Source organism: Glossina fuscipes, unplaced genomic scaffold (assembly GCF_014805625.2).
Source record: "Glossina fuscipes isolate IAEA_lab_2018 unplaced genomic scaffold, Yale_Gfus_2 27, whole genome shotgun sequence".
NCBI lineage: Eukaryota > Metazoa > Arthropoda > Insecta > Diptera > Glossinidae > Glossina > Glossina fuscipes.
The window spans coordinates 8,997,752-9,009,530 of record NW_023998422.1 but is presented as its reverse complement, the minus strand read 5'-3'; the positions used below and the strand labels follow the sequence as shown (position 1 = coordinate 9,009,530).

The window sequence follows — 11,779 nt, the reverse complement described above, 5'->3', positions numbered from 1 at the left end:
CGACAATTTCTTTTTACATATTTTTAATAAAAATTCCTTTAAATTGGTAGAATTTAAACGTTCATTTAAAATAAAGTTATCATTTCACGATGCTTGGCAAAATGGTTGCAAGAAGAAGATCGCGATCTTGTGCTGTAGTTTTGGCGCACATTCGTGTAAATATACAATTTATTCAATTTTGGTTAGCTAAAGTTACAAAAGTAGTTTTTATTTTGTTTTTGGAAGAAAAGACACCATGATAGCTTCTGGCTACCAATTGGTAGTACGTCATAACTCCAACTTACGTCCTACTTTTGCAAAGGCAAATTTTTGGCCGGAACTATTTCTCGATGATGGCTTGCAATCAAAAAGTCTTGTAGAAATTTCGGGAGCAAATGGAAGCGGCAAAAGTGTGGTGCTTTTCCAAATAATGGCTCGCGCTGTGCTTTCTGATTGGCCGCAAGACAGCTGTTGCGAAATTATTTTCATAGATCTAACACACAAATTTGATGTGATCAATTTTGTCAACAACCACTTAAAGCGTACGTTAACACGAACTCATGAAACTACTCTTACTCCCGAAGACGAAAGCAAGATAATACAAAAATGCTTAGAATCGATTACACTTCTAAATTGTTACTCTTTATCACAATTTGAAATTGCCTTTACCGAGTTGGAAAATTTAATATGGAATAACAGTAATATCGGCCTATTGGCTATAGATGGTTTGGATAGATTTTATTGGGAGGATTGCCATCAACATTTGCAACGTATGTCCACCTATTACAAAAAATGGGTATCCAAACTCCAACAATTATGTGAAGATCATAATTTAAGCTGCTGCTTTACAGTCGAATCCTGTCATTTAAAAACTAAAGCTGAAATTGCCATTAATTACGAATTAAAAATTACCAAAGATGCTGGTGGATTATATAAATTGAATAATCGAACATTCTTTACAGATGAGAACGGCATAAATTTTTTTGATTAATAAAAATTGGAAGAAAAAAAGGAGTGACTACTCTTGTCGGTTGTTACAGTATAAATCTGATTGTAAGTAATAAACCTTTTTTTTATTTTTATATGATCACATTTTAATAGAGGCTTAGTGTTGAGAAAAAATTAACAGTCTCTTTATTCTGTTCCTTAAAGACAAAAGACTAAAATCTCAGACTAAAAGATTGATAAAATAGAAGATAATCCCACGTCTTGTAAATCGTTGCTATCTTCGTTCAATTCTTAAATCTAAAGCTTTTTCACCACTTACATCCAATTCCATTGATAATTCAACTTCTATTGCTAAAGTCATGGGAGTAAAGTTACGTAAGACCATCAACTTCATCTCTTAACCAATAACAGTCAATTTTTTTGCCTTTAACGTGGCATATTTTCTCCATAGCCAAGCAAAAGGAGTCTTGTGCATGCGAAGAGCGACGTATTGAATTCGAAGATATTCCTATGAATGATTTATATGCAGACGGTTTTATATGTTCTCGATGCTTAATATAATCAGATTCTTTGGACTTTGATGTTTCTATAGATGATTTCATTATTTGTATCGAATGTCTAAATGTTTTCACATGTTTGCGTAACGATGAAGGCTCGGTGTAACGTTTCTGGCAACAAGGTACTTTGCACATGTAAAACTTTTCCGTAGAATGTGTACGTGTGTGCTTGAAACGATCAGAAGAATTGCTACAACTCTCGTGTGCACATACGTACGGCTTCTCGCCCGAATGTGAGTGTATATGGATTTTAAGGTTTTCGACTCGCGAAACTCGCTTCTCGCATAAATGACATTGGTGCGGTTTCTCTTTGTAGCGAGCATTAAAGCCGGGTTCGCTTTTCTGACAGGCTAGCCAGCGACAACACGTGTGAGCATTCCAAACATACGTACGTTCTTACTACTTACTCTTTCCTTGGTATATTAAAATCCAAAATTAAAAAAATGTAGGCATACATTACCAAAGTACCGTTTGTCTCCGTTAATAGTTATTTTAATTCAATTCAAAACTTGGCCGAGCTGTTGGTATTTCCCTTGCGGGTGCGGGCCTGGGCCAAGTTTTTATTCCCCATATCGTACGTTATTTTCTGGATCATCACGGGCTATGGTGGAATCAAACGCAAAGAATGAAATTCTTCTTTACACCAGTGTGGGAGAACTTAATAAACCTATGGTAAGTTTGGACTTCAGAAATTTTCCGAGTTAAGGTTCCTTTTTTTGATTTACATGATATAATTTATAAGATTCATTTGCTCCTATTTCACTAGATATAAATGTTCCCGGCAGCAAACTGTTACGCCAGAAGATATGGAGCTGGTCGGTGTAAACATGAGGAAGCCCGAAGACGTGACTATAGAAAGGGAATTTGAGAAAATCAAAAAGCTTGACATTGAAAATTGGGAGAATGTTAGAGGACAGAGACCGTGGAAGGAGAACGGAGATTAACTTATTTTAGTGCAATGTTGTGTAAACTGTAGATGCTAAAATTACTGGCATTACTGAGTAAAGAATCGTGAGATGACTTCAAAGATGCGGATTAACTTAAATTTTCTCATTCGCTTAATGCTTTCAACATAATTTTTAATTATAATTGTATGCATTATTATTATTGTAATTAAATCAGCTATAGAGTAAGAAGTAAAAGTAAATCCAACTACCAACGCTTCTATTTCCTAAACTCATTTTAAAAAATTTTTTTCTCACTAATCAATTTCAAAAAGATTGTTTTCACATTAACTTTGTCGTTCCCATTTTTGATCTTCATTTCTTACGTTTCGTACCATACTATATATAGACTATGTAGCAGTTGTTTGCACATACACAGATATGTTTACTATTTCTTATAAAACGATGTGATGAGGCAGTCAAGCACGGCTTTTGTTGTTGTGTCAATTGCTTAATTTGTGTCAGTTCACTATGAGTCTAAGCACGACGACGCTCGCTTACATCCCAAAGTTGGAGAAGGCATTTAAGTTGTGAATTTTTCATAAAATCGGAGTTATATTTAGTTCATAGGTGTTTATATATATTGTATACATAATTTACAAATTTATAAAAATTTACAAATTTAATTTTCTCCTAGACGTTGGAATACAAGCAAAACTTCATTGCTGAACTTGGTTACTTTACAAAGCCCGCCTGGCCAAAAGTAAAAAAACAATTCCTCTGCAAAATCTTACGGGTAGTCACCTATCTGAATGTCAGATAAGCCTTTTCTTTTTAAATAATTTAAATAATATAAACAAATTCTTTATTATTTCTATTTGATTAATGAATGTATTTCATAGTTGAAATAAATACATATAAATAAGTACATTCGTTTCTTTTCTAGGTAATAAACAAGAAGCAGGTTTGAAACGCTTCTTAGTCGTGCTTGGCGTATCTTCCTCAGACGGTACATCTATTATATCCGGGCTTCTAAACACATAAAAAGCATTTAGAAACAAATAGAAAATCTCACATTAAAATTTTGCTCATCGGGCCACTCCAGTGACAGCCGACAAGCCCTCTGATTTGGGTGATATGGGATCAATTTGTACGACTGCCTGTCGAAGTGCAATTTCGTCCTTTTTGTCGAAACGTGCGCAAACGCAGAAGGAAATCGTATGAATATCAACTCCGATCCCTTTTTTTACGATTACCTGAAAGGACTTCACCATGTACGGCTTACAAGAACTAAAAGTGGTCAGCAGCTTTTCAATGCCAATTGTATTGTCACAAATAACGATTTTACTAAAAAGAATTTAAAGGCGTACACACCTAGGTCGTTCACTGAGAGATTCGAAGTCGTTGGAAACATCCCATGTATACACAGTGTAGAAGATATAATTAAACACGCCGTATCCGATATTCCAATCAAGTCCGCTGCCCGTTTTCAATGAAAGAATCTCAACAACAAATTCCCACAACCAGCACCAGAATCGGCTTCAAAGGGAAAGCCTTCCCTAAGTCAATCAAATATAGTAATTTTTATCTTTCGGTTGAGTACTTTTTACCCGCCTTAAAGCAATGTTTGAAGGTGGTCGATACGATCACGTTTCAAAATTCTGCAAATCTAAGGAGAGCAGATGCCTGAACTGTGGGAAGTCTCCGAGTGTGTGTGAACTATGAGACGAGGAAGTGCTTATCTTGTGGTTCAGACGAGCGCAACACTCTCAGCAAGTGTTGCCCGAACAGGGAACTCGAATCAAACATCAACAGGATCATGGCAATTACAAATCTCTCGTTTAAAGAGGTAAAAGAGAAGTTTTCCTCAGACTGCTTCGAATGTCTTGACGACGTCTCCTACGATGACAATTTCCCTCCATTGGGGAACGCGTCTGTCATTTCGAGCAAGGACGACAGTGATAATGCCAATAAAATTTTAGCCAAGAATAAATTTAATGCTGTCGTCAAAAGGGAATCGGTTCTTTCCAAATGTCCTCTCGATTCATCCACCAAACCTTCTCTCAATGCACCCCCCAAACCATGAGGAGCAAGTCTTCGACGTCCAGTAATTTCAAACAACTATTTGCGTTCCTCAGAACTTGAAAGATTAATCTCTGCGATTGAAGAAATTATCCGTCCGATGATCCCTCATAATCTTATTAAAGAACTTGAAGGAAAAATGTGTGTGCCAATTGTCGCCCCGTTCAAGCACCCAGCACTACGAGGATATCTGCCGCGGTTCCTTCTCAATTTTAAATGTGATGTCCTTTTTACAATATAATATCCAAAGCGTCCGACGTAACCTGTCGTTTCTGGATTTTTACTTGAACTCAAATGAGGTTGATTTCTGCATCTTAAGCGAAGTTTTTCTGAAAGATGAAAATTGTTTTGAAGTTATAGTTCCGAATTATGGTTCGGCCACCAAATGCCGAAATGATGACTATGGCAGTGTTAGTATATTAGTTAAGAAAGGTGTCAATTTCAGACATATTCCCTACAACTTTACTGTTGACATTATCATCATCAAACCCATGAATCTTAAACCGAATCTTTTCTTAACATCACGCTACTTTCCACCCAGTCTCGATGTACAAACCTTTCGCGATAAGATTCAGAGATTATGTGACTTTCTTGACGGCGAACAAAATGTGATTCTAGCTGGAGATTTCAATGCTAGACATTGCTTGTATGGCGATCAAGTCTCGACCAACAAACTCAAGATCCTTGTAAATGTCATTAATTCCTGCAGTTTCAGTGTCTTAAATAATGGCAATACTAACTTTCACTGTAACCGGAGTGGTCGCACGGCGAGCATTGTCTTGGATCTAACTTTCTCGAATTCAACTATTTTATCATCCAACTGGAACTCGTCCAGCGTTTCCACTGGCAAAAGCCAGCACTCTTCCATTTTATTCCACAGTTGAAACAATTTCGTTAAGAAAATAGAAAATATCATTTCAAGCAACTTCCTTATGGACCGTCTATCTAAAGTTGATCTTCCTTCCGATTTATCATCAATTCAAAGTGTCTTTCAGTCTGTGGTCAAGTCTACTAGAACCAACTTTCGTGAGATTGAGTCCTTCTCACCCTAACCCTGGTGGAACTCTTCCCTATCAACACTTCTCCGCAAATACCAAGCTGCAAGGAAAAAAATGAGTAAATATGCCAATCCAGCCAACTACGTTGAATATATGAAAGCACTGAATGAATGGAGGTCTGAAGTTAGAAAGGCGAAAAGAACACATAGAGCTATTGCGATTAAAGAGTTATATGGTAACGGTAGTTTACGTTCTTCTTGGAATTACATCAATGGTCATCGACGTTCTAGTCGAAAATTAGGCGATTGTGCTGTATGGAATGACCACGATAATAAAAGATACTTGGATATGCTCAAGAGCTATATTCAATCCGATTACAATACCTTCAATTCCTTTTAGTAGTCTCAAGAACAGGGGTGTGTTGCATTGCATGAGCTAATATATATTTTACATTCCAGAAAGAGGGCCGAAGGAAGTTGCGTATCACGTCAGTGAAAATTTTATCCCAATTAGAACCTTAGTGGAAAAGCAGATGTTCGATACTCTTGACTGAATTTAGTGGTAATAAAAAAATTAACAAATTTTCTCTTATCTTTCTTAATCACAACATTTTTGCAGGTTACTTGATTAGCAGAATAAATGCAACTGTTTCAATTTATATATCTTCAAAAGTTATTATAAATCCATGGTTGTTTCTTCTTTGTTCAGTACCATCGCATGTGACACTTGTTGATTGGTGGAATCTACTGTTATATCGCATGTAGCTAAAGCAGAATTCCGAGCTTTGAGGTAAATGAGGTACATAGAAATAAATGGCTAAATCTAAACGATGCATTTGTTCTTTTCAGAATGGTCTTGAACGAAGACTGTTTATGCGCTGGCATGATGGTTGTCAATTTTTTAACTGGCTACAGAGTTTACGTGACAAATAATTATTTTCGAAAGAGTTGCGTTGTAACGTTTTCTGTCAACGCATTATTGTGATTTAATTGTGACAAAAAAAAAAAGAAAGTCTGATCTGATATCAAATAAATGCTTCGTTTATAAATTGGCTTTTACTACTCGCTCTTCTCTTCATCATGTGCACTGCACTCATCGTCAAACTAGAAGTGAAATAATCAATTTAAAGAGCTTCTTGCGAATAGCAGCTGTGGCTTATAACACATTGGAAGCAGAGCTAGTATTTCAACAAATCAGTTTTTTTGTGGGGAGCTTGTGAATGGCGCTGACATGTGTTTAAATGTTTGGATTACGAAAAAATCGTCCTTTTTTTACAAGATTACTTTAGTTCCTTGCCATGTATGGGCGTGTTTGTAGGCAGACCGCACTCACTCTTCTTTTTTACCTTGATTTTGTTTATATGAATTGATTAGGTCTGTTAATTGTAAGGACAATTATAAGAGAATACTCTCTGCGGTACTCCTTTACATAAACTTTGCATCTTGGAGTAGTTTTGTACCCTGGTGGCTGTGATCCCGCCAATTTTATTATGCCTAAACAACCATTTCGCTATTGCATGCTTCCATTAGGAGGACGTTACGAAAACATATGTTCCCAATCCATACGATTGTTTTATAGATGAGATGCGAGTACTGGAAACTTTAGGACAAAATATAGGCGATCTTTTGCGAAGTACAGCCTTGAAAAAACACATGGATGCTTTGCGCAAAAAGTTTGATTTAGGGACATTTAGCTCCAACAGCACAAGATACCATGACTTGCTATCCTTACATTAGTACGGAGCGAATATGTCCAGTGGCTTGATAAGCTTTTATTATTTGTTGTTCCTTAACGTTAATTTTTTTGATTTTATTTTTTAAGCTCGAAAAAAATTTGATATTTATTCGCTGTGACATTCTTCTTCAAATTGGTTGGTGTTGTCACACCACAACACATAAAAATTGTAATTTTATTCAACTAATAATTTAAAACATATGCTTTAAGTTATGAAAATATATTTTGCTTTTTGTTTTTTATTTATTTAAAAATTTCCATTTGAAAGTTTTCGATTGCATGTTATATTCTATTTACAATTTTTGGGCGAACTCATATGTAATAAATTTCATAAATAGAAGAAAGAATAAAAGGGTAAATCCTTTTTCTAATATTTTTATATTCTTTTTTTAATAATTTATTAAGATTGTTGCAGTTAAATTGATGATGAAAATTTTTTAAAATTTTATTTTAAAAATTGCATAAAATACACGTAATTCGCTTAAGATGAAGTTATGAAAGATGATGGAAGTCATAAAGCCAACGAAATTCGTTTAAAAGTAAAACCGTTTTTCCTTTTTTATTCATTTCAAAAACTGCGAATCATTTCTGCAATATTTTATTTTTTTTTCTTAACAATTTAACGTTATAAGTCAATATTTTTCTTTAAATTATTTTCTATTCTTTTATGGAATTTATGGAGTAAATGTATTTAAAGCCAAATAAACCGAACAGACTAACGTTTTTTAAAAATATTTCATAGATACTTTTTCTTGTTTATATATATATATATACATATATATATATTTTCTATTTATAAAATTTTTTCTATTTTATAATTTTATAATATAATAATAAAATTTTCGATATACTAATTGTTGCCGTTTAATAAGTAATAAAAATTCATTAAATTAAGACAATTACCATCGTCTTCTTGTCTAACATGGTATCACTATTGCGAATCTTTCATAATGGCTTTTATATCTTCAGCGTCTAAGGTTTCATACTTTAGCAAAGCTTCAGCCAAAGCTTTATGTTCTTTGGCATGTTTTTTTAATATCGTTTTTGCTCTTTCATAGCTTTCGTTAAGTAAACGTTTAATTTCGCCATCCACCACTTCCACCGTATTCGGGCCGAGAGTTTCATTCGGATATAAGCCTTTTGGATTTTCAATAGTCCTCAAGCCGACCTTCTCAGACATACCCCAATCTTTAACCATATGCGTGGCTATACTTGTAGCTTGTTTAAGATCACTACTGGCGCCTGAAGTGATCTTATCAGCACCGAATATAAGTTCTTCAGCCGCTCGTCCACCCATCATGGTATCCATCATAGCCAGTAATTGAGCTTTTGTTACGTGATATCGTTCTTTTTCGGGTATGTAAGCAGTATGACCTAACGAGGGTCCCCTAGGCATTATGGTGACTTTGTGCAGAGGATGCGATTCCTAAAAATTCATGCAATTACTAGTTTTAATATTATTTTTATATATATCTTTGTATTACTTTAGTATAATAAGCCACTATAGCATGACCGCCTTCATGGTAAGCTGTTATGAGATTAGCTTCTTCATCCGGTAAACGCGCTTTGCGTTCTGGACCCATTAACACTTTATCGCGGGCAGTTTCTAAATGTTTCATAGTCACAGTTTCAGCTCCGTCAATTGCCGCTCTAAAAACGACAACGATAAGTACGCTAACAGACGATGAAAAATTGAGAGATTACCTTAAAGCCGCTTGATTAATCATATTTTCTAAATCAGCACCTGTAAAACCAGACGTGCCACGGGCCAATATGTCCAAATCAATTTCATCGTGTAATATTTTGGAAAGATATAAAGTAATGATTTCCTTTCGCCCTGAGAAGTCTGGAGCATTAACTACCACCTACGGTTTATAATGAAAATTGGCAACTACCACAAAAGATAGAAAAGTTACCTCTACATCGAAACGTCCCGGCCTAAGAAGGGCTTGATCTAAATCATCACGACGATTCGTTGCCCCTAATACAATTACACCTGCATTTTGATGGAAGCCATCCATTTCGGAAAGCAATTGATTAATAGTTTGATTAGCATAAGGGTGTAATACAGAATTCGTGCGCTTCGCGCCCACGGAATCAATTTCATCAATGAATATAACGCAGGGTGCCCGTTGTTTAGCCGCCTCTTTTTTATGTGATTAAATCAGATTCATTTTAGAAAAAATAAGTAAATAAATTTTCTACTGACACTCACTAAACAAATCACGCACCCGTCGCGCTCCTTGACCAACCAGTACTTCATCGAATTCTGGACCGGCAGCATGGAAAAATGGTACATTTGCTTCGCCAGCAACAGCACGGGCCAGAAGAGTTTTTCCTGTACCTGGAGGACCCACCAGCAAAACACCCTTAGGCAGTTTGCCGCCCAAATTTGAGAATTTTTCGGGATTTTTTAGGAATTCCACCACTTCTTTTAGTTCCTGTTTTGCTTCGTCGCAACCCTTAACATCATCAAACGTCACATGTATCTCTTCCGGATCCACTTCAACCTGATTTCCCAATTGTATACTTAAAAATAATTTTGATAAAAAATATTTAGCACAATTGTTGATTTCAATTTACCGAAAAACGGAACCATTAGAGGAAGCAAATAAACTCAGAAATATTCCGATGAACACAACAATAACCAAAAGCTGTTGAAATACCTGACTTACATAGAAAGAAATTAATTCAAATTTTAAATTATTTTATCCAAACTTTACCTTTAAGTACTTCATAGTTTTGCCGGATTTTGGAGCATCGTCAGCGTTATTAGCTGCCAAGTAACCCTCAGCAAAGGCTATTTTTATAGTGCTTTCCTAAAAATCGAGAAAATCAAATAGATAATTCTTCGTGTACTGCGCTAATTGAAATTTAACAAATAAATAAATAAATAATTTTGTAAAACTGTACGCATATCATTTATACCATATCTTTATCAGCTCCCGGTTCTGACGACTTTTGTATTAGCTTCTTAAGAGATTCTGAATGAGAATGATCCTCCACTTTATGAACAGTTCCACTGAACGCAGTTCTCAAACGAGACGAAAGCGATGGATTCCGTTTTATTTCAGCAGCAATGGAACGGTCAGTTTTAAATCCACGCACAAACTTCCTGATATCAAGAAAAGAGCATTTTCAACATTAAAATATCGATTCATTTTTTCTTTTCTTTAGCTGCATACTTACAGATTATATTGCGGCAATATGGCTTGAAAAAGTTTGGAATAAGTTTTTGATGATATATTGCTTTTAGACAAAGCTCTATCAAAAGTGAATTCTATTAAATGACGTGAAGGATGTTTTCCTCTTGCCCTGATAGATGTACAAAGGAGTGGCGGCAGTTCCATATTTTTAAATTTGACGTTATGGGCCTTCAGTAGGCTTCGCGCTTTGTTCAGTACATGACAGAAACGTTCAGTTTCAAAGAAATTTAACGCTAAAGCATTATATTCGCTCTTGAAACTGTTGACATTACGGCCCAAATTAAGAGCCAAGTTTTGCAAAGCATCACGTCGTTTTGGCATAACAAATCTAACATTATTCTGTGCCCTGGCAGTCGCTGTGCCTGATTGCGGCAAATGGTGCAATATCGTCCTTTGCCCTGTATAGTAATGAGGTTTTCGACCAAAATTTCCCAATTGCAAATAAGGCTAAGAAGGTACAGAAACACACAATTATCGTCATATTTTTATTTGATAATGATTGTACTTACCAAAGCATGTGTATAAGCACAAAACATTTCAATATTCTTATCGTTGGAACTTAAATTATTCGGTATTCTAATTAAGTTTTGACGAAAATCTTGTAGAGCCAAGAAAGTAAATTTACGCGATGACAGCAGATATGTCATTGAAAATATCGAGTGCGCGTTGCTGCTGCCGCTTACATCCCTGTTTTACAGGGCCCTGACAGATCAATTGGCTATTTTTCCAATTTTATTACTCTCCCAAACAATTTTTTATAAACAACAACAGTCTTTCTTTTTTTAAAGTTCGAAATAAAATAACAAGAAATTTTGACTTAAGGAAAAGAAAGTCGGACTTTCAAAAACGACAGCGCATTCAATGATGCCAACATAAAGTTTTTTGGGTTGTTTCCGTAATAGAAACTACGATATATATTCATACATGTTATACACTTAACTTGGAAATTAAAAGTAGTGTAAGCATATTATAATTGAATTAATAAAGCGCTAAACACAATGATTACGTTATCCTTGTGTATTGAAGTGTATGAAGCTTACGCTACGTTGTGCGTGAATGCAAATTTTTGCAAACTTTCAAAATTTGTGTTCACGTGGCTTTTGATAGACATACCAGAGATGTACTTTTATGAAAACGATGTGGTTAATAGTTCAATCTTTGCAAAAATTATTTGCATTTACTTTAAATGTGATTTTGTGCGGTCTTCTCATGTCCGCTTATGCGGTCCTTATTCATCGCATAAAAACATACTTTTTGATTGCAATGGGAAAACTATTTTTTATATAGCTACACTTAAACTTGGTTTCGTGTGGTGAATTAGGACCGCTGGTTTGAATGTACTAAAAAAATTTCATTGTTGAAAGCGGCAACAATTCTTACAAGTTTTACTT

At 35.2% G+C, this 11,779-nt stretch overlaps 2 protein-coding genes across 7 annotated transcripts; one reads left to right on the top strand and one right to left on the bottom strand.

The window, feature by feature from the left end:
- The first annotated feature begins 26 nt into the window (after positions 1 to 26).
- LOC119636077 (DNA repair protein XRCC2) lies at positions 27 to 4,992 on the top strand. Of its 5 annotated transcripts, none has more exons than XM_038031180.1 (3): positions 27 to 1,032; positions 1,132 to 1,302; positions 1,379 to 4,992. In XM_038031180.1, exon 1 carries the CDS (start codon positions 236 to 238, stop codon positions 968 to 970), a length of 735 nt encoding a protein of 244 aa, XP_037887108.1. In that variant the 5' UTR covers positions 27 to 235; the 3' UTR covers positions 971 to 1,032; positions 1,132 to 1,302; positions 1,379 to 4,992. The 5 variants fall into 5 exon arrangements, with proteins under 5 accessions (XP_037887108.1, XP_037887106.1, XP_037887107.1 ...); XM_038031178.1 differs by having other exon boundaries at positions 1,132 to 1,901; positions 1,972 to 4,992; XM_038031179.1 differs by having other exon boundaries at positions 1,132 to 2,156; positions 2,251 to 4,992.
- Positions 4,993 to 8,006: 3,014 nt separating this feature from the next.
- Positions 8,007 to 11,172, bottom strand: LOC119635658 (ATP-dependent zinc metalloprotease YME1L). 2 transcript variants are annotated; one of them, XM_038030575.1, is made up of 10 exons: positions 10,898 to 11,172; positions 10,372 to 10,835; positions 10,111 to 10,297; positions 9,906 to 10,001; positions 9,766 to 9,848; positions 9,398 to 9,711; positions 9,099 to 9,328; positions 8,887 to 9,047; positions 8,667 to 8,832; positions 8,007 to 8,608 (listed from the first exon to the last, which is right to left on the bottom strand). In XM_038030575.1, exons 1-10 carry the CDS (start codon positions 11,033 to 11,035, stop codon positions 8,114 to 8,116), a joined length of 2,334 nt encoding a protein of 777 aa, XP_037886503.1. In that variant the 5' UTR covers positions 11,036 to 11,172; the 3' UTR covers positions 8,007 to 8,113. The 2 variants fall into 2 exon arrangements, with proteins under 2 accessions (XP_037886503.1, XP_037886504.1); XM_038030576.1 differs by having other exon boundaries at positions 9,766 to 9,836.
- Positions 11,173 to 11,779: the final 607 nt, after the last annotated feature.

Bases quoted from the DNA above. Each gene is read 5' to 3' on its own strand.
- LOC119635658 (XM_038030575.1), bottom strand. From the start codon at position 11,035: ATGACATATCTGCTGTCATCGCGTAAATTTACTTTCTTGGCTCTACAA. The intron at 9,712-9,765 runs GTAAATTGAAAT...ATTATTTTTAAG, and splicing joins TCTAATGGTTCCGTTTTTCG to TATACAATTGGGAAATCAGG. The intron at 9,329-9,397 runs GTGAGTGTCAGT...CACATAAAAAAG, and splicing joins ACGGGTGCGTGATTTGTTTA to AGGCGGCTAAACAACGGGCA.
- LOC119636077 (XM_038031180.1), top strand. From the start codon at position 236: ATGATAGCTTCTGGCTACCAATTGGTAGTACGTCATAACTCCAACTTA.